We start from the raw sequence: 21,998 nt of genomic DNA on the forward strand, positions 1-21,998 counted from the left end.
CGTGAAGAAAAACTGAGGAATAACACTCAGCATCTCCTAGCAGCCGTCAGTGAAAAACACATCGCATCCGGATGCCTTTCGTTTTCCACGCAAGCCCCATTCACTTCTAAAGAGCCATGGCTGCGTGAAAAACACACAATATAGAAGATGCTGCAACTTTTCCTGAATGCAAATATTAGGCATGTGCAAATCGACTTCGGATAAAACATCCAAAGTCGATTCACATAAAACTTTTTTCAATACTGTACAGAGCGAGCGCTCCGGACAGTATTACAATGTATTGGCTCCGATGAGCCGAAGTTCATACTTCGCAAAGTCTCGTGAGACTTCAGGTAATTTCATAAATTGATTTCTACTGTAAAAATCCATTTCCTAAACTCAGGTTCGGTTCCAAGGTACCAGTTGGAACCGAACCCGAGTTTGGGAAATGTTTTTTTCCGAAGTCGATTTGCTCATGCCTAGCAAATATGATGCACAAAAAAACGGTACCAAAATTATAAAGTAAGCCCTATGTTAGGACTTTAAAAAAAAACAAAAAAAAACAAACGAGGGCCGCACCTCATTTGTAAACTGACGAGCATTGGCGATAACCCAAGCTAGTGTCAACTTACCGGGAGTCCTAGGGATCACAGCAGCTCCCCCTGCACTAAGAACCTCCGAGAGGTCCTGCACAAAGTGATATAAGAGGATGAAAAATGCAGCTAGAGGAGTGCTTCTAAAATGTTTATTAAAACAGACTAAATTTTTTTTTTTATAAAACAATGTAGGGGTGGCAGTCTGCTGACGAAACGCGTCGTACCCCCACATTTGTTTTTAGCTTCTGTGTTTTAACCCCTTCCCAAATGCCCAATGTAAATGTACCTTGGCGGTTGGGCATTTAAAAATTATGCCCGCTCCTGACAATAAGGTCTATCACTTAGATTTTACCCCTCAGATGCCTTGAGATTCCGGGCCATGCTCCAGCTCCCCACAGCGAGGAACGGGATTGCCGGATGCAGTGTGCAGCAGCCCCTATACTCGGGAGTCTTTAAAAAAATGTTATAGGTTTGGGAAGGCTGGGAGTAAAAAAAATGAAAGCGAAAAAATATATATATATCACCCAATCTTGAAAGGGTTAATAAACGTTTTAGAAGCGCCCCTCGAGCTGCAAATCCTTTTATATATTACTGCTGACTTTTTGAAGCCAGAATTTTGGAGTGGAGGGCGTGATAAATTCCTTGGTACATAGTAACATAAGGCCGAAAAAAGACATCAGTTCGGCCTGTCATCCTGCAAGTTGATCCAGAGGAAGGCAAAAAAAAAATGTGAGGTAGAAGCCAATTTTCCCCACTTTAGGGGAATAAAAAATTCCTTCCCGACTCCAATCAGGCAATCAGAATAACTCCCTGGATCAACGACCCCTCTCTAGTAGCTATAGCCTGTAATATAATTACCCTCCAGAAATACATCCAGGCCCCTCTTGAATTCCTTTATTGTACTCACCATCACCACCTCCTCAGGCAGAGAGTTCCATAGTCTCACTGCTCTTACTGTAAAGAATCCTCTTCTATGTTTGTGTACAAACCTTCTTTCCTCCAGACGCAGAGGATGTCCCCTCGTCACAGTCACAGTCCTGGGAATAAATAGATGATGGGAGAGATCTCTGTACTGACCACTGATGTATTTATACATAGTAATTAGATCTCCCCTTTAGTCGTCTTTTTTTTCTTAAGTGAATAACCCAAATTTTGATAATCTTTCTGGGTCCTGTAGTTGCCCCATTCCAGTTATTACTTTAGTTGCCCTCCTCTGAACCCTCTCCAGCTCTGCTATATCTGCCTTGTTCACAGGAGCCCAGAACTGTACACAGTACTCCATGTGTGGTCTGACTAGCGATTTGTAAAGTGGTAGGACTATGTTCTCATCTCTGGCATCTATGCCCCTTCTGATGCAACCCATTATCTTATTGGCCTTGGCAGCAGCTGCCTGACACTGTTTTTTGCAGCTTAGTTTGCTGATGAGATGCACATCCTACTCCAGTGGAGATTATACTAAGACTAGGGTGTGCAATGCCAGGTTTAGGTAAATGGCGCCCAATGTCTTTAAGTCGATGCACTTTCATCCTATGGTGGGTAGAAGTTATATGTGTCATGCATCTTCCTTACAGGTCACTAATCAGCGTGTAACAGAGAACCAGAAGTTCACCCCTAAAGATTTAATTACTGCAATCCGCACCCAAAATGAAGAACTGGGACTTATCATAGACCTGACTAACACTGAACGTTACTACACCACTAAGGTAAGAGGAATGATTTCTGTCAGTGGCACATGGTTTAACCCTTTAAACAGTTGCAATAAAATTGGAAACTTCCCCTCTATGAAGCTGCCAGAGATAGCTGAGCACTTGTACTCGGGTGTCTCCAGCATACAGTTTAATGGAGCGGTGGACAGGCATGCATGTCTGCCGCCCCGTTCAGATGGAGCAGGGGGCCCTTTCTCATGATCAGCAAGGGTAAGGGGGGGAGTCTTTGTGGTTGGATCCACACTGATCAGAAACTTATCCCCTATCCTTTAGATAAACCCTTTACCAAACCGATCAATGATACTAATGTATGTTCACTTTCCGTAAAGGATTTGCCAAAAGGTATACAGTATGTGAAACTGCACACAGCAGGACTGAAGATCCCAGATGACGCCACCATTCACCAGTTCAAGAGAGTCGTATGGAAGTTTTTGGTGGCTAATTCTGAAAATGGTAAGAATTTTTGGGCTCCAAAGCTGCATCAGGAAACTTCTGAGAAAATCCATTTCAAAATGCAGGTGCTAGGATGCTCTTTTGATCGCCCCAGGATCCGCTTGCGTAACCCCAAGCAGGTGGTGGATTCTGGCTGCGGCGGGACAAATGTAGTATTACATGACTGCCAGTCGGGTGCCAGGGTTAGTCCTCCATTTATTATAAAGACCGCTTGATTCCACCGTAATGAGAGCCGCTCGTGCAGAGCTACGCACTGTTCTGGCTCATAGAGTGGCAGTCGCCCTATATGTTGACATGGATTGCCTTTGCGGGCAGCCCCTTTTAATGGGCTCATGTGGCGACGCACATTTCTGGTTTTTCCTTATCATAGTTGATCTGTAGCTGCTGCTGACATTTTAGAATATTCTGCAACTATCTCTATGAAATGTGGTTGTTAAAGTCGCTCCAGTTTCTGGCCTGTCAGGGGGTTAATTTGCCGCCCTGCCGAGCTGTCATCTGACCTGTGACTGTAATGGATGCTGCGCGCCTCATGCTCCTGTAGGCTCCTATTGATTTCAGCTATTTTAAGAGCGAGAGTGCTGCTAAGAAGGGGATGTAGCATCTGTAAGGTGAGACACCATGAAAACTAGTTTCTGGAATTATTCATTAGGGAATTCGAATCAATTGGGCTACCTCCACATTTGGGTTTGCTAAATCGTGTAGTCTGTTCTGGCAGAAGAGCAGATTACCGGAATTACCGTCAGTGCTGCCCCCCCCCCCCCCCGATCCCTATTCATTATAATAGGATCCATCAAGTGTCCAGCATGAATGCCGGCTTTGTGCTGCATTCACCGGTATTTTAACTGCTGAAGGCCATCTAGATGCATTGTGTAAATCAGAAGGTTTATGATTGGTGGAAAGTTGTAAAAGTTGCTCAGCGGGTGCCTGCAAGGAATATAAATGCACAACTTCTTATCTATTCTATCACCAATATTACACTTTTTTTTTTTTTTTTTCTCCCCACTAGATAAACTCATTGGTGTTCACTGTACAACCGGAATCAATAGGACTGGATATCTTATATGCAGGTAAGGTCAATGCACTGCCTGTCACCTTCCAGTTTAATGTTCCCATACACCTTTAGTAGGTGCCAGAAAACCATTGTTTCACTGACCGCTGTCTCTCCCAAGTCCTCCACGCACGTACATCCTCAGGCTAGTTTCACACTAGCGTTAAAACCATCCGGCAAGCTGTTGCGGCACAGCCTGTTTCCGTCATTACTGTCGGGATTAAACTGGTCAAAAATTGGTGCATGCACCGTTTTTTGTGTGGTTGAAGGCCGGCACTAACGCAGGAAACGGGTCTGTTTCCCACCAGGTCCCATTATAGTCTAAGGGGCCTGGCGGTGCTCCGGCCCGCTACGGTTATGATGTGTGGGTGTTTCTCTGCCAGATGGTTTTAATGCTAGTGTGGAGCTAGCCTTAGTTTGTGTTTTCAGTGAGAAGAGAGGAGAAAGCCACTGCCAGACACCTGTCTGCATCTTTATACCAAAGAACTAAAGGATCGGGCACGGAAATTCAAATCTCCTGATACATTCCTCTCCAACATTATCGGAGGAGAGTCAGGAGGCCACCCATACATATCCTACTGTCAGCTGGTCCTGCTTATAATACTGTAATTTGTATGTGGGCGTTTACGATGGCTATACATTTTAGATGGCTGAATCCTCGTTCGACCTACAACTGCCCCACTTGACCTCCACAACATTTCTCCATAGACCTGCAGTCTTGGTTCGGCCTAGTGTGCCAGAAACCTCAAACATACCTGATTCTTCTTTCTCCCATCTGTGGGAGAGTCAGGACTCCCTGTACACATTCAATTTGCCAGTTTGGGTGACATTCATCTAAAGTGTATGGCCACCTTTACCTCCTATCTCAACACTATTTCTCCCTGGTTACAATTAGGTACCTTATTGATGTTGATGGATGGAGGCCAATGAATGCACTATCTGGTAAGTCTACAGATCTATCTGTGTGCATGTATGTATCTATTTATGCACTGATTTTTTATTTATTTATTTATATTAAATATATATATTTTCTATTCTTCGGAAGCTTTTGGTCAGGCTCGAGGTCACCCAATCGAAGGAACAGTCTACATTGAGGATATTGTGAAAGGACCTCCTCGAAGGTATTGAACATTCAGCTATGTTCTCATATGGTGTGTTTTTCTAGCTTCTAATTCAGGGCCCCGTCCAGAATCTTTTGGTGCCATATAGATTTCTTGGTACTGGTTCTCCTTGCAGAGATCCAGGTGGTATAGGGAGTCCTACAGGCAATGCTCATTGGGGAAAGCGTGTGCAACAAGGAAGAAAACCGTCTCTCTAGTCCCATTTGTATGAAAGACAAGACATGACATAAGGATCCTTATGTGAGGTGTTTAAATTATTCATATATCCAAAGCCATGTAAGGTGTCTTTATTTTTTTTTGCATAGGAGAATACACCTATATATGAGTATTGTAATTCCTAATAAGTTTACGACTGGGTGTTGCCGTTGCCCTTTTTACTAGGGTGTGCCACTACACCGTCTGACAAGTCCAGCACAGATTGTACAATGTCAGGCTCACACACCCCTGTTGGACAAAGAGTATGGTGACATTTGTCATTTGAGGCTCTGTTGGCACCTTGTGGCTACGGTTCATGATGGAAATCGCCATGATGTGATTGTGGGGCGCTGAACAGTTAATACGGCAGCCGGGGTCTGGTATCTGCCCATAAGGCATAACCCAATAGGTTGCCTGCAAGTTCCCTAGTTGTTAAAGAAAAGTTAAATAATATTTTTAATAAAATTTTATTTAAAATTTATAATAAAATTATTATTTTTTTTAAACCTGGTTTGCCTTAAACATTATAATCATAACATCCGATACAATAAATTAATATAATTATACAGAATATTTTTTTATTTTTTTTTACATTTTATTTGTACCCTCTCCCCCACTCAGAACAAAAGTATAGTTAAAGTATATGTAGTCCAAAATGGTACTAATAAAAATATACATACCATATGACTACGTCGATGGGCGAAAGAAAATGCTAGTGGTTCTTGGACTTTCAGCTATACAAGTTTTTTGTTTTTTTTCCCCCCCATAAGACCTGTTTTATTGTGCAGAAATACTAAAACATAGAGGAACTATACATATATAGCAGTGATGGTGACCTAATTTAGAGGCCGAGTGCCCAAACTGCAACCCAAAAACCCACTTATTTATTGCAAAGTGCCAACCCGGTAATTTAACCTGAATACTACAGTCCAATATAGTATATCTTCCTTGTACTTTATCATTTAGCTATAATAGCCTGTTTGCATTCAATGCCCTGCCTGTTCTGTCCATACTGTGCCCTGCGCTAATGAATGGCAGGAAATGTCTAAGGCATGTCGGTACACCATAGACTTTTTCCAGGGTGCGGGTGCCCACAGAGAGGGCTCTGAGTGCCTTTGTGACACTCATGTCATAGGTTCACCACCACTTAAATATATTATTGCTGCATTTATAACAACCTCTAGAGCATGGATCAGCAACCTCCCAGCTGTTGTGAAACTACAACTCCCAGCATGCTCCATTCACTTTTTTGGGAGTTCTGAGAACAGCCAAGCAACTGCGCATGCTGGGAGTCGTAGTTTCACCACAGCTGGAGTGCCGAAGGATGCTGACCCCTGCTCTAGGCTTTATTAAACATTAAGAAAACAAAAAATACTGTCAATTTGGAGTGCAGTGTAACCCGTAGAGTAAATTTTTTAAAATATATTTTTTTTAATCGGGTGTTAAAGGGATTCTGTCACCAGGTTTTACCCCTGTCAGCTAAACATATGCTGATGTTCAGGGCCTCATCAGGATTCCTAATGTGGGCTTCTAAATGTGATCCGTAGCCTTATTTTGCTAAAAAACAGGTTTTACTAACCTGTCACTCAAAGAAATAAGGTGCCCAAGGGGATGTCAAGGGATGCAAGGTGCCGGCCGCACCCACCGCCGTTCGTGCCCAGCGCCGCCTTTCCAGACTTCTGCACCGCCTCCTAATCCTCTGTGCCGCCTCTCGCTCTCCCTCCCTCCCCCCTCCTTCTGCTGTAAAATCTCGCGCGTGCGCACAGGGCTCTGAGAGGCTGGCGCCAGAGTGCAGGTCATACCTGGGTTGAGCGAAGTGCCGACGCATGCGCACTTGGCTTTAAGAAGCCAAATCGAGAAGTCCGCACGGGCGCATCAGGCAGAGCCCTGTGCGCATGCGCAAGATCTTGCAGCAGCAGCAGGAGGAGGGAGGGAGGGAGAGCGAGAGGCGGCACAGAGGATTAGGAGGGGGTGCAGAAGTCTGGAAAGGCGGCGCTGGGCACGAACGGCGGTGGGTGCGGCCGGCATCTTGCATCCCTTGACATCCCCTTGGGCACCTTATTTCTTTGAGTGACATCTTAGTAAAACCTGTTTTTTTAGCAAAATAAGGCTACGAGTTATGGGTCATTGGAATGTGATACAAAAATGAACCATAGCTCGTCAAAAATGAACCATTAATGGCCAAACTATTTAGTTTTTATTTGTAGTATTTTATGGTGTTTGTAATAATATTCGTTTTCTCATTTCTTCTATTAGTAATGTTGGTATAGACTCGCCTCCAACCACTGAAGAAACAAGAGCCTGGGATACTGGAACCTATTATGCTCCAGATACTCTGTCCAGGTGAGCGTCTACAGCCTTTGCTAAAAGGTGTCACCTTAGAGTAGGTTTCATTTATTAAGGGATCATTTTCCAAACAATTAGAAGCATTATTTATACTAAAGCTGGCCATACATTTTACATTTATGTCGGCTGCACCAGGCTGTTGAGTAGTGGCTTCCCCCCCCACCCTTACCATTTAGAATTCATTTCCCCCTATACTAATAAGATGGTCGGCCAGTCCCACCGAAATTGGTGAGTGAAGGTCTATTTACACAGCCCGATGAAGCAGGACATTGTGGGGAAGGAACGCTGCCTGCTCGTCAGTGGATGTGAAGAGCTGAATTACATGCAGCAATTCCCCCCACTGTATGCGGATGGGTTACGGCTGCTGCTACCACTCGTCCTCATACAGATTCATTGTTCCTGGGCAGCAGATCGCTGTTTAGACATCACAATCTGCTGCCCAGAAATGACTTTTGAGGTGTCCTCACAAACAATAGTTTCGTCCCATTTTGAGCATTTAGCTTGTTCGTCGGGTGTTTGGCGGCACCTTTACACAGACAGATTATCGGGAATGAGCGTTTGCACAAACTTCATCCCTAATAATCTGCACAACAATTGGGTGTACATCCACCTTTATTCTGATATAGAGCTAATATTTATGGCCTGCTTTATACTCCACTATAATATAAAGTCACACACTGCCAGCCTAATAGAATATAGCAATTCATCTTTATTAGAAAAATATAAAAATGCAGTTATAATATCAGGCAGACACATATACCATAATATCTCTGCAGCATCACAAAAGGCATTGAATGGACTATAAAAAAATAATTAATCTATCAACAAATGCAAACATATCTAAATATTAATTCCTGTATCCAGGGGTTCTTATAATAGAAACCTCTATAAAATATAGATACCTAAGCTTTACACAATTACTAACATCATACAAAGGGCTTCACGCAAAGTGCCATGAAGTGATCGAGGGCAAGATAAAGGTGACATGGTGACACAATGTATACAATGTGTCTACCTGATATTAGAAATGCTTTTTTTTGTTATTTTCTATTTGGCTGGCAGTGTGTGCCTTTGTTATATTAATGCTATAGGTTTTTGGTTAGCTCCTGTCTATTATTGTCTCTTTATAAAGCCCCATTAGTTTGTGTGTGCTGCTCACACAAATTTAGTTGCAGAAATGTCTTTGGCAGTCCCATTCGTTTGCATAAGAGCTTGCAAAAATTCACGTGTTGCCGCCAAAGCAATCTCATTCAGATGAATGGAACAGATTTTTAGTTGCCCAACTTTCTGCATCAAAATCATGTGAACACGCCTGCCCGCTACCGCTTTATGCACACAAGACTCTGTGCGTCCCAGCAGTTGGACCTTTAGCAAACATATATTTATCACATATCTTGCAGGTAGGTGATAAATGCTGCTTGTAAGCCAACCTCTTTATTATGGCAAATATATTGTGAGGACTGCTGTGCATGCGCACTGGAGTCCTCTCGTTTATGTTGGCAAAGCAGTTTGCACTGTGCATTTCAGTACCGCTTTTAGCACTGACTGCGGGGTAAAGGGGGGCAGTAGGAAAATGAAATGGGGATCTGGGCTCCTTATATGCAGTACAACTCATGTGTTACTGTGGCTGATAATCCAGAATCGGGGTGACTGATTCTAATGGCTGCATTGGATTAAGAGAAAATCTAGTGATGTATGGGATGCTTGCCTATATGTTTTAATGTGCTACTTCTTGCAGGGAGCGAGGCGTCCGAGATGAGGCTATCAGGCCGCTACTTGAACTTATTCCAGGAAACGAACATGCAGATTTTGATGCTCGTGATCGAAGGCCATTACCACTTATGAGAGCTAGGTCAGATGAATATCAAGAGGACGGCAGGAATTTGTTCAACTCGAGGGCTGAATTTAGAGGGAGAGGGCTACCACTGAGGGATATGAGTGACGACGTTGATCTTCGTAAACAAGAATTTCCTTCTAATATGCAAGAACGTGTGAATGAAAGGCTCCGAAGACCAGTTGACTTTAATGCAGATGGCAGATTTAACCCGGGGGTAGACAACAGGCAAGACTTTCATGGTTCTGAACCAAGACCCCTTATGGATGTTCGAGATAATTATGGACCTAGAGACGTGCCTAGGCCTCGCGGAATGCCACAGGAGCAGATGGGTTATGGGGATAGAACGAGAGAGCAACAAAGCCCAGTACAAGGCTATCAGGACTATAACGAGCCTTCCTCTTATAACGTACCATCACTCCCACCAGGGAAAATGAACAGTGCTGGATATGGCAGCACAGAAGCAGAACGTATAATGCGCTCTTTGATCAGTGATTTAGATTTTAGAGCGAGATTGCGTCGCCAGGAGTTTCAAAGCATGGAAAGTGAAAAATTGGCCCCAGAGCGAGAGATGAGGTTTGATCCTAGAGAGCGGGAAATGAGGACCGATACTTCTAAAGGTCCTTTTAATGAACGGATGCAACCAAGAAACGCAAGGACCCTAGAAGGTCCCATGAGCGAAAGAATTAATGCCAGGAACTCACAACTTCTCGGTGAGCCTGTGAATGAAATGATGCCCCCGAGGAACAGACGAGAAATGGAAGGCCCTAATCTTGAAAGAATGTACTCAAGAGATCCAAGATATATGGATGGGTCTGCAAATGAAAGACTCCCCCAAAGAGATACTCAGGGTACTAGAAATTTAATGGATGAGCGGATGCAGCTACAAAACGTACGGCCCATGAGTGAAAGGATGCAGTCCAGGGATGCACAGTTCACAGAAGGCCCAATGAATCATAATAGGATGTATCCTAGGGAAGCACAACAAGTAGAGCCTTCGACAAATGAACGGCTGCAGACCAGAGTTGCAAGAATTTTAAATGAAAGGTTGAATCCCAGGGATGGGCAGGCTTTGGAAAATTCTCTGAATGATAGAATACCCACAGGGGGTTCAAGAGCCTTAAATCGTCCAATAAATGAAATGTTGAATCCCCGAGATCCAAGATCCATGGAGGGACCCATGAATGCGAGAATGCAGCCAAGGATTGATCGAGGAATGGAAGGGACCATGAATAATCAAATGCATTCAAGAGAGGGTGCCATGAATAATCAAATGCATTCAAGAGAGGGTGCCATGAATGAACGTATGCCCATAAGAGACACGCGACCCATGGAGGGGCTCATGAATGCGAGAATGTACCAGAGGGATGTACGCACCGTGCAGGGGTCCATGAATGAGCAAATGCACCCGAGAGATGCTCGAGCTATGGAGGGCTCTGTGAATGAAGGGATGTACCCACAGGAAGATGACTTTCCAATGAACAAACCAAGAGACTTCATGAGTGACCCAAGGTAAACCTAGTTATTGCTATAAAACCATAGTATTAATTGTGATTGTACATGTCTCCTACAATATTTGTGTTTGCCAGCTCTCACCACTACTAATAATATTATATACATTAAATGGGCACATTTATTAAGACCAGCGTTTTAGATGTCGGTCTTAATAAAGGCCCTGTGCTGGTGGTGGATCGGCCGGTGTTATGAAGAGGCGCCAGTCTCTCCATAGCTTTGGCGCATCCAGCGCCAGTCTAACTGTAAGACAGCCTCCTTGCTGTCTTCCATTTAGGCCCCTTTCACACGGGCGAGATTTCCGCGCGGGTGCAATGTGTGAGGTGAACGCATTGCACCCGCACTGAATCCGGACCCATTCACTTCTATGAGGCTGTGCACATGAGCAGTGATTTTCACGCATCACTTGTGCGTTGCGTGAAAATCGCTGCATGCTCTATATTGTGCGTTTTTCACGCAACGCAGGCCCCATAAAAAGTGAATAGGGCTGCGTGAAAATCGCAAGCATCCGCAAGTAAGTGCGGATGCGGTGCGATTTTCACGCACGGTTGCTAGGAGACGATCGGGACCCGATCATTATTATTTTCCCTTATAACATGGTTATAAGGGAAAATATTAGCATTCTTAACAGAATGCATAGTACAATAGGGCTGGTGGGGTTAAAAAAAAATTTTTTAACTCGCCTTAATCCACTTGTTCACGCAGCCCGGCTTCTCTTCTGTCTTCATCTTTGCTGTGCACAGGAAAAAGACCTGTGGTGACGTCACTGTGCTCATCACATGGTCCGTCACATGATCCATCACCATGGTGATGGATCATGTGATTAGCACAGTGACGTCATCAAAGGTCCTATTCCTACTGCACAGCACAGATGAAGACAGAAGAGAAGCCGGGCTGCGCGAACAAGTGAATTAAGGTGAGTTAAATTTTTTTTTTTTTTTTTTTTTAACCCCTCCAGCCCTATTGTACTAAGCATTCTCTTTTAAGAATGCTATTTTCCCCTATAACTATGTTATAAGGGAAATAATACAATCTACACAACACCGTGACCTAACCCTAACCCAAACTTCTGTGAAGAAGTTCGAGTTTGGGTACCAAACATGCCGATTTTTCTCTTGCGCGTGCAAAACGCATTACAATGTTTTGCACTTGCGCTTAAAAATCGCGCATGTTCCTGCAACGCACCCGCATATTTTCCTGCACTGCCCGTGTGAAACCAGCCTTAGACCAATTTCTACTCCTAAAACAAAAGTAGAAATTGATGAATGAGATGGGCTTGCCTGCCCATCCCCTTCCCCACGCACGCAACACCCACAACTTTTAGACCTGGAGTGAGCAGGGCGAAGTTGCAGGTAGCGGCGCCTAATTTAGGTGTATTTTAGTTTAGTAAATGACCCTCTAAATACCTTTTTATTATGGAAAGGATGAATGTGAGTTCCTACTATTAACATGGGTCTGGTGCAGTCCTGTGAGTCCAGCTTCACCTAGTCAACCCCTAATTTACACATCTAAAGCTGGCAGGGGCGTACACAGATCTCAGCTCCTTCCGCCCCACCTAGTTTCCCAGTTTGCATCAAACACTCCCAGGTAATAGGGAATGCAAAAGCACAATTCCCAGGATTGTGGAAGAAACTTTAATTTAAAAAAGTAATAAAATTGCTCTCCTTCTCACGCACTTCATCCGACTTCTATGTTGGAAAATGTTGAATCGCTGCTTCATAAATATGGCGCTCATTCTCAACATCAAATTTCTTAATGTATTTACACCAGACAACTGCCATAAACACATTGATAAATCTCCTCCATACAGATCTCTGCCTCTTGTTTCCCTTACAGTGAATTATAAAACTGCTTGTAGCCACCACTAGGGGAGCTCAGTGCATAGGAATTTATACAGTTACCATTGACTGCAATGGAAATTGTAAAAGTATTTTTGCACTGAGCTCCATCCAGCGGTGGTTACTTGAAAATGCAGTCTTTTCATGTCGGGAAAAGGTGAGCACCATGCCGCCCTCCACCAGGGCCCCATAGCAGTCTGCCTCCATGGAAGGTAGGTCCCTGAAAACTGGCCATACACATTAAAGGGGCTGTGCCACTAATATTAATGTATCCCACCCAACAGATATCGCTGTTACATCCCTTATCCTAAATACCACCATTTCTAAAAACTACCTTATTATAAAGTTATTAGCTTAGCATTGCACCCCGGGGCAAATCGTTTACATATTCAGTTGCTGTAGGTTACGTCCTGCATTGGAGCCTCGTAGGAAGCATTACTGGTACGAACAAGGGGCGTGGTTAGCGTCACGTGATCTGCTGATGTCAGGACACATCTCACTGCCCTAAGACCTGATCGGACAGCAGTCACATGACAAACCAGGAAGTAGGATTCAAACATGGGGGATAAGAGAGAACTGCAAATGAGGTAAATCTAAAGAAAAATAAATCCAGGGAGTAAGTAACAATAAAAATAGATTATGGCACAGAGCTAACCCGCCTGTCAGCTATCTGATGTCTATGGGGGCACGCCCAACTTTGTCAGAACACATGAATGCTCAACTGAGCGCGCATGTGTATAGCGGGTTGGGTAAATTATCACCATATATACTTAGAATTGGTTTTATAGGATTTAGGGCAGGGATGCTCAACCTGCAGCCCTCCAGCTGTTGCCAAAACTGCAACTTCCAGCATGCCCTCATAGCTATAGGCTGTGCTTGCATGCTGGGAATTGTAGTTTTGCAACAGCTGGAGGGCCCCAGGTTGGGCATCCCTGATTTAAGCTGTTGTCCAGGCATACTGTCCCGGCCAATCATACACGCTGAGCAGGACAGTGGCTGAGGCAACCATCTGACGCCCACCAGATCTCATGTACAGGTAAGTTTGATTTAGTAGGACCCTTGTATGATACTTGCTGGACCTTGGACAATTGCCTCTGTGGTTGTCTCGACCAGTGTGCAGTTGCACTTCTTCACACCTGGACAACGCCTTCTCAAAGGGAAGCTGCCTCGACATTCATCTAATGGCTGCTGAAACTGCCCCTGGTCATCAACGGATACCACCCTGCAAAGCTGTGGGCGGCTTAACATTCATGTAATATTACCTAGTGATGATTAAAATAAAAGGGTGACAGCGTAGTGTGAGGTTGTGCCAGGGATGCCCAAGTGGAAGCCACGCATTATAGCTTCTCTATTCTCTCTAACTCTTATAATTCATGCCATGAAAATAAAAAAATAAAATCGTACATTATATAGTACAAGACAATACCTTTCAATACCAGCCTTTGTTTTATTTTGTATGGTAAATTATTGTTTTGAAATAAAAAAAAAAAGACAATACCTTTCTAAGAAAGCAAGGACCAGCCCTGTACCTCCCATAGATGCAGAGATCTCCACATGCATTGCTCCAATTGCTCTGCTAGATTATCTTCAGGCTGGCAGCTCAGGGGACATGTCCTTTCTGCTGCAGCTCTCTCCCTGTAACTGGCACAGCTTCTAAGAGAACATATGGCTGGTGGCAGTTGAAGATCTAAACTGAGCATGCTCGACCAGTTCAGTCAGATGGACAAAAAAAATAATGAAGAGAACAAACAGGTGGCACTATACAGATACATTTTATTGAATAACTCGCTGTCTATACTAAATTTTTAATTACATGCTATTACACAAGTATTCAGATCCAGGTGCTGGTTTGAAAAAAGTAGAATATGCTTTGTGACCCAACCCCTTGAAATTGCTGTTTGTCTGACCGCTATCTTGACCACTTAAATGGACACTTTCTTATTTTCCCTCCTAAGATCTTTTGAAGCAAGAAAGATGAATCCTTCTGAAGACTCACTTAGAGGAGTCAACAGATTCGCTCCATACCCTTCTCTTATGAAGTCAGGACAACCAGCAGAGAATGCCAGAGGACTGCCAGGCTATGACAACAGAGATCCGCGCGAGATGTTACCTCCATCACAGGATGCCACCAGCTTTCTGCGAAGGAGCCGATTTACCTGAAATCTAACTATTTTCTAGTTTGGAGCTACATGTCAGTAGTTGTAAAGAGTTCTTGTACTTCCATTTGTAAAATGTCCCAGTGTCAGACGTAGTGTATGATCCTTCTTTTTTGTCTTTTTTTTTTTTTTTTTTCCTTCCTTCCCCCCCACTATCTTTTCCTATAGGGTGCTTTTTTTTTTTTTTTTTTTTTTATATACGTCATTAGAGATAATTAGGGGTATACTGTAACTAAAAGATATTGATTCAAGAGTCTTGTAATATTCTCTTTTTATGACCATTTTATTACTGTTTACGTGTTACTTAATGGTCGTCACAGTGTAGGAAGCCATTATCCCTATGAGCAGGATGCTGCTGGTCACCGAACTGGAAAGATCGAATTACAAAGTCTGCATTTCCATGACTTCGGCTGTCTGGCCCCAAAAGCAGTTTTATCCATTGCTGTCCTGTTCCAGCGCCAAGGCTTCCGTCTCCGCTCCTTCCCGTCACTGGTGGACCGGACATTTCGCATCTCATCCACAGTGGTGATCACGGCTGCCGTGCCGATTGGGGACACATCAGCGCTGAGCTGGTGAATGGCTGCAGCAGTGCACTTAACCACAGGTGAGACATCACATTTCCAGTCCACCAGCAACTGTAAGGAGTGGAGACAGGAGCCTCAGGGATGGAACGGAGTAGCAGTGAACAGGTGAGTAGCATTTTTTCCCCCCATTCATTACTTTTCAGGGCCATCCCTAAAATAGTTTTTTTTTTGGGTTGGACAACCCCTTTTTAATATTTTTGTACGTTGTATGGTGTCTCTATATCCATAGTATGTAGGAGAGTTACAATACTCTTATTCATAGTTTACAAGCAGATAATGTTTTTGAATGTTTGGGGCATATCCATTAAGTATATGTAATTTATCATTTACCTTTTAAGGACTTAAAGGCTATGTACCCCTTTGGGGGCAATTTTTTTATGATTTCATTTTGGGATAAAAATAATTTTTTTCAGTTGGTCTTTATTAAATATTTTTAACAGTTTGTGATACATGCGGTTAAAAATCAGTCTATTTGCAGACTGTCCCTCCTGAGTTCTGTTAGCTGATGGCTAAGGTGAAGTCTGATCTAAACATTCATTATACCTAAACTCTTATCAAAATGAGTGTTTGAGGTCAGAAGATCAGAGATGAGGCTTCACCTGAGCCATCAGCTGACGGAACTCAGGAGGGATAGTCTGCAAATAGACTGATGTTTAACTGCATGTATCTGAAAAACTTCAGAAAATGTTTAAAGAAGCACTCCCACAGATTTTTTTATTCTCTGACCTGTTAGAAAGGTAGTATTTGTGAGTTATAACTTTCCTTCTGAACCTCAGCTGTGTCATGTGACCAAGACTGATCTCCAACTGACACAGGACAAGAAGTCCGTTACTTCTCTATTCATTCCTTTTAAGACCGACATTGAGGTTCTCATAGGAAAGCATAGAAAAACTGGCCTCCTGTCCACACTTTAGATGCTGTGTTATTTGGAATGTCAGAATGTTGGTCACATGACACAGCTGAGGATCACAAATACAGTCTCTGGTAAGAAAATTGCCTTCACTACAATTTTTTTTTTTTTTGTTTTTTAGCCCAAAATAAATAAATGCAATAAAAAATTGCCCCGAAGGTGCCCATAGCCTTTACAGTCTTTCTTTTCATAAGATGGAGATCATACTGCAGAATGTGCTGAGTTGAATGCACTTTTCACTGTATTATCTTATTGGCTATTAAACTGCGTGCCTGTGTTGTGCTTCCTATGTGTGTAGTGTTGTTTTTTTGTTTTTTTTTGTGTGTGTATATTATGTTTTTGTCTTCTTATATTCAGTGGTGGCATTTTGAAATGACCGTCTATTGCTAGGATGTACCACCAGTGTCTGATAAGTGGGCCGCCAACCACTGTGAGACCTGAGAGTTGCTAGAACCACGTGGCCATGGCTCTAGGAAAGTGTGGTTCCCTTATGTCCTACCAGCAGCACAGATGAGGTTACCTGCCCCCTGTGGACTGGTAGGACCGGCGGAATTTTAATGAGCCCAAAAGAACCAATGAACAAACTCCAGCTCCCATAAAGGATGGGGATCACCCCCCAGCCCACCATGTTTTTTTCTGTCCTTTGGACAGGTGGACTAGTGAGGTGCTCCCCCCTCTTTTTGGGGGAGCAGGAGGCTGTATTTTTAATGGGGGTTTCTTTCTTTTTTCCCCCCATTTGTCTCCTTTTTTCTTTGCTGTCTGCGCTTATTGTTGCACTCTTTCTTTTCCCCCCATCAGACCTACCTCTGGTCCTACGGCTTACTTGGGGGTAGTGCGGTACCATTTTTTGGTGCCGCGCTCTCTCCCGGCACTCCGATGCCGGCGGGGCATGGGCGCCGCCATGACCGGAGGTAACGCGCGGCCGGCGGCGACGTTGCTTCCGGTTTCTCCCTTCCCGGCCTGTGGCGCTTTCTCCTGCTGCCAGCTGGAGCATTTCACAGGGGGGGCATTTCTTTTTATTATTATTAAATATAAAGATAATATTAGGTTATTTTAAACCTAAATTATATATAGACGATTGGGGTGCTAGTGTCGGCTGCCCGAAGACCTTTATGGCTGAAACCCTGGAATGCTGATAACGCTTCTAAATACAATTTGTGTGGGTTCCCCTTCGAGCCGGACCGCCTGTTCGGTTCGGAATTAGACAAGATCATGGAGGGACTCTCCGATAAGAAAGGGAAGAATCTTCCCCAACAGCCCTTTCGGGGTTGTGGCAGGCAAGATCGCGGAGGCAGATCCAGATAGCAGGCCAGGGCACGTAGAGATTGGGGGGGGGGGGGCGGGGCAGTCTCGAAGATCCTCGAGATGCTCCCGCAAACCCACCAAGGAGGCAAAACACTCCTGACTATGGGCCTCTCAGAGGCTCTTGGTTAAACCCTGCTGCCCCTGTCGTTACGCCTCTGGATTTTCCTGTACCCCTCCCCCAGCTTCCCGTGGGGGGACGTCTTTCCCACTTCAAACATGTATGGGCCCAGGAAATTTCAGACTCCTCGGTGGTGGCAGCTCTGAGACTTCAGGGACTGACCATTGTTCCCTACTTTGACGATTGGTTTCTTCTAGCCTCTTCAGTTCCAATACTTACCCATCATCTTCATGTCGCAATTTCCTTTCTGCTCTGCCTAGGCTGGATCATCAACTGGCAGAAGTAGAATGTGAGCCCATCGACTTCAATCCATTACTTAGGATTCGTGGTCGACTCTCTGGAGATGTCCCTCCAGTTGATGCCAGAAAGAAGAGCGCGGATTCAGGACCTGGCGAGGATCCTTTCTGTCCCACGTTGAGTCTCCATCCGGAGTCTCATGAAGATGCTGGGGCTCATGGCTGCGGATGCAGTCCCTTGGGCTTTATGGCACCTCCGTCCTCTTCAATTGGAGGTCTTAGACAAATGGAACGGCAGCCCTGCGGGGCTAGATTCCCTGTGCTCCCTATCCAACCAAACCCGGAATTCCCTCAGATGGTGGTTCCATCTGCCAGTGGGAAAGTCTATGACCCAACCAGATTGGCTCATATTGACAACAGACGCGTCCCTTGTAGGCTGGGGCGCCCATTTAGACGGATCCCCAGTTCGGGGATCTTGGTCTCCTCAGGAGCGGCATCTTTCTTCGAACCTCCGTGAGATGCGCGCTATCCGGCTAGCCCTCCTCCACTTCGCCCCTCAGATCCGGGGCAAGGCAGTGAAAGTCCAGTCAGACAACATGACTGCGGTGGTTTATATAAACAAGCAGGGAGGCACAAGATGCTTACCCCTTCTTTCAGAGATCGGGGTAATTCTGCGGTGGGCAGAGCTGAACCTATCCCATCTATCTGCCACTCGCATCCGAGGCTCACTCAACATCATTGCGGATCGCCTAAGTCGTGGATTACCGACCATGGAGTGGTCACTACATCCGGAGATCTTCAGGCAGGCAGTCCACAGATGGGGCATGCCAGAGGTGGATCTCATGGCAACCAGGTTCAACGCCAAGGTGCAGAGGTTCTGTTCCCTATACAGGGAGGACAACCCCCTGGCGATAGACGCTCCGACGATACCGTGGAAGTTCAGGCTGGCTTACATCTTCCCTCCTTTTTCCATGATACCGAGGGTATTGATGAATATCCGTCAGGATCAGGCCTCGGTAATAGCCATCATACCATTTTGGCCCAGGAGATCCTGGTTTACGCAGCTCATTCAGATGAGCCGGGGACCCTGGTGTCGTGGGACACTCATATCTGCACAGATTCAACATGACAGCCTGGAGGTTGATCAGTCCCTTCCCAGAGTGGGAGGGCTCTCTGAGTCGGTCCTGAGAACCCCGTTGCATTCCAGAGCAGAGTCTACGAAGAAGGCCTACTCCCGGATTATGAGGATCTTCACGTCATGGTGTAGTTCCAACCAGGTGGCATCTGCAGATCCGCCCCTTCCGGCGATATTACAGTTCCTTCAGGATGGACTAGATAAAGGTCTCTCCCTATCTACCCTGAAGGTTCAAGTCTTTGCCATCTTGGCCTGTCTCAACAGACCATACTCTCGGGACCCGCTCATCAAACGCTTCCTTAAGGGAGCTGAAAGATTGAAGCCTACAATACTGAAACCTGTTCCCCAATGGGACCCATCAGTAGTTCTCAAGGGGTTAGCATCTCCCCCCTTTGAACCTTTGGAGGAGGCAAACTTTAAATTCTTAACTCTTAAAGTGGTCTTTCTTCTAGCTATAACCTCAGCCAAGAGAATCTCTGAGCTGCAAGCTTTTTCTGCAATGCATCCATATATCATTTTTTTTACAGGACAGAGTCCTTCTGAAATTTCTACCTTATTTCAGACCTAAGGTTCCAACTTTTCAAAATGTTAACCAGGTAATCTCTCTACCTGTGTTTATTCTCTGCCTCCTCCTCCGATGCTCCAGTTAGACATCCACTGGACATCTCGAGATGCCTTCAGGTCTATGTGGAAAGATCCAGGGAGTTCAGGATAGATGAGAAACACGTCATCCTGTTTGCCGGTAAGTCTAAAGACCGTAAAGCATCTAAAGCTACTATTAGTCGATTGGTCAGAAAAGCCATCAGGGAGGCTTTTATGTCCCAATCTTTAGATCCTCTGGAGTTTGTGAGGGCCCATTCTACTAGGGCCGTTGCAACCTCTGTTGCGGAGAGAAGCCTTCTCCCCTTAGAGCTGATCTATAAGGCGACTTCCTGGAGCTCTGAATCAACCTTCATCTCTCATTATAGAATAGATGCTAAGGTAGCAGAGTTTTCGGCCTTCGGGCAGACAGTTCTTACTTCTGCCAGGCATGAGGACCCTCCCTAGGGGATTCTTCTTGCTATCTCCCCATCTGTGCTGCTGGTAGGATGTAAGGGAATCGTTAATTTCTAACAATAATTTGTTTTCCCTTAGGGTGGGAAAATTAGTGTGCTGCTGTTAGGACTAAGGGAAAACAAATTATCGTTAGAAATTAACGATTTCACTTCTCACGTCGGCTCCACTCCCTTTTTTTTCCTGGGAGGACACATTAACAGGTACTGACTTTAATGGCACTTCATGCAGTTGCCTGGAAAAAGCTGTCCAGACTAGGGATCGTCCGATTATCGGATTTACCGATATTATCGGCCGATATTCAGGATTTTGAACGCTATCGGTATCAGCATTTATTTTGCCGATATTCTGATAGCGTATGGAGAACACAGATCGCGCTGCTGTCAGCGCTCTCCGTGTTCCCTCAGCAGCAGCAGCAGCACAGGGGAGAAGGAGCAGTGTCTCCTCCCCCTGTGCTGCTGCCGCCAATGAAAGGACAGGGGACAAGAGGAGGAGCTATGGCCACTGCGCCACCAATGAAGCTTAATCTCTCGTTTATTCATATACAGGAGGCGGGAGCTGCAGGATCACATAGCCGGCTCCCGGCCTCTATGAGCTGTAGCTGCGATCTGCGGTAGTTAACTCCTCAGGTGCCGAGGATCGCAGCAACTGCTCATAGAGGTCGGGAGCCGGCTATGTGATACTGCAGCCAGTTCCCGCCTCCTGTATATGAATAAATAAGAGATTAAGCTTCATTGGTGGTGCAGTGCGCCCCCCAGTATTAGACATTGGTGGTGCAGTGTGCCCCCCCTCCCCCCCCCAGTATTAAGCAGTGGTGGCGCATAGGGCCCCCCCCCCCCCAACCCCAGTATTAAAAACATTGGTGGCGCAGTGTGCCCCTCCACAGGATCCCCTCTTCCCTGCTCCTCCGATCGGAGCCCCAGCAGTGTAATGCTGGGGCTCCGATCGGTTACCATGGCAGCCAGGACGCTATTGAAGCCCTGGATGCCATGGTAAGCTCCATGCTGCTGTGTGAGCTCCTATTCACCCTGATAGAGATCTATCAGGGTGAATAGGACAAGGGTTCTAGTCCCTAAGGGGGGCTAAAAGTTAGTAAAAAAAAAAAGTTATAAAAACACCAAAATATTAAGTATAAATGAAAAAGAAAGATTTACAAAAAAAAAAAATACACATTAACAATAAACATAAATTTTCAGCAGACTTGTGGGAATTTTTTTTTTTTTCAAAAATGAAAATTCCCAGAATATCGGTATAAATTATCAGCTATCGGCCTGAAAGTTCACAAATTATCGGTATCGGCCCTAAAAAAAAAAAAAAAAAAAAATCAATATCGGTCGATCCCTAGTCCAGACCCTAAACAAATGGGAATGGTGTTTCTTAGAATGTGAAAGTCTACAGCGTATTACCATTACAGTTCTAGATCAAAAGCCACAGCACACGACTTGTTCAGTGGTTGATTCTGAAAGGGGTTCTCTGAGATTTTGATATTGATGACCTGTCCTCAGGATAGTAGAGAACAATTTTACGGCACAATGTTTGATGCAGAGTGAGTTACATTTTATTAGATCACCAAAGGGTTAATCCATATAGCAAAAGCGAAATGGTTATCGGCATGTATCAGAGATCCAGATTTGGCAACGTTTACATCAACCATGGACCTTTATCAGGCTCAATCTGGTAGGTACAGGAGATACTAAGAATGCAGCGAGTCCACCGCACGGGAGCCAAGACCCGCACCTATCTGACATTGATGGCATATCCTATCGAGCTGAGACAAACTGTTTGCTGCCTTCTTGGTTACGCCTCGAGCCACTCCTGCAAGTGTCTAAAAGTTCTTGTTGTAACATCTAGTACTCTGCTAGCCCTTTTAAGA

The 21,998-nt window shown here is 44.8% G+C and overlaps 1 protein-coding gene across 1 annotated transcript in view; it reads left to right on the forward strand.

Annotated features, from left to right (window-relative positions):
- Positions 1–16,559, forward strand: part of LOC122940809 — a 44,220-nt gene extending 27,661 nt beyond the window's left edge. The window contains exons 3-10 of the mRNA XM_044297580.1: positions 2,147–2,278; positions 2,611–2,734; positions 3,741–3,801; positions 4,678–4,724; positions 4,828–4,903; positions 7,355–7,441; positions 9,183–10,790; positions 14,584–16,559. Coding sequence (XP_044153515.1) covers positions 2,147–2,278; positions 2,611–2,734; positions 3,741–3,801; positions 4,678–4,724; positions 4,828–4,903; positions 7,355–7,441; positions 9,183–10,790; positions 14,584–14,788 — 2,340 coding nt within the window. The 3' untranslated portion in view covers positions 14,789–16,559. The remainder of the gene's footprint in view (positions 1–2,146; positions 2,279–2,610; positions 2,735–3,740; positions 3,802–4,677; positions 4,725–4,827; positions 4,904–7,354; positions 7,442–9,182; positions 10,791–14,583) is intronic.
- The last annotated feature ends 5,439 nt before the right edge of the window (positions 16,560–21,998 follow it).

This window comes from Bufo gargarizans, chromosome 6, assembly GCF_014858855.1.
Source record: "Bufo gargarizans isolate SCDJY-AF-19 chromosome 6, ASM1485885v1, whole genome shotgun sequence".
Taxonomy (NCBI): domain Eukaryota; kingdom Metazoa; phylum Chordata; class Amphibia; order Anura; family Bufonidae; genus Bufo; species Bufo gargarizans.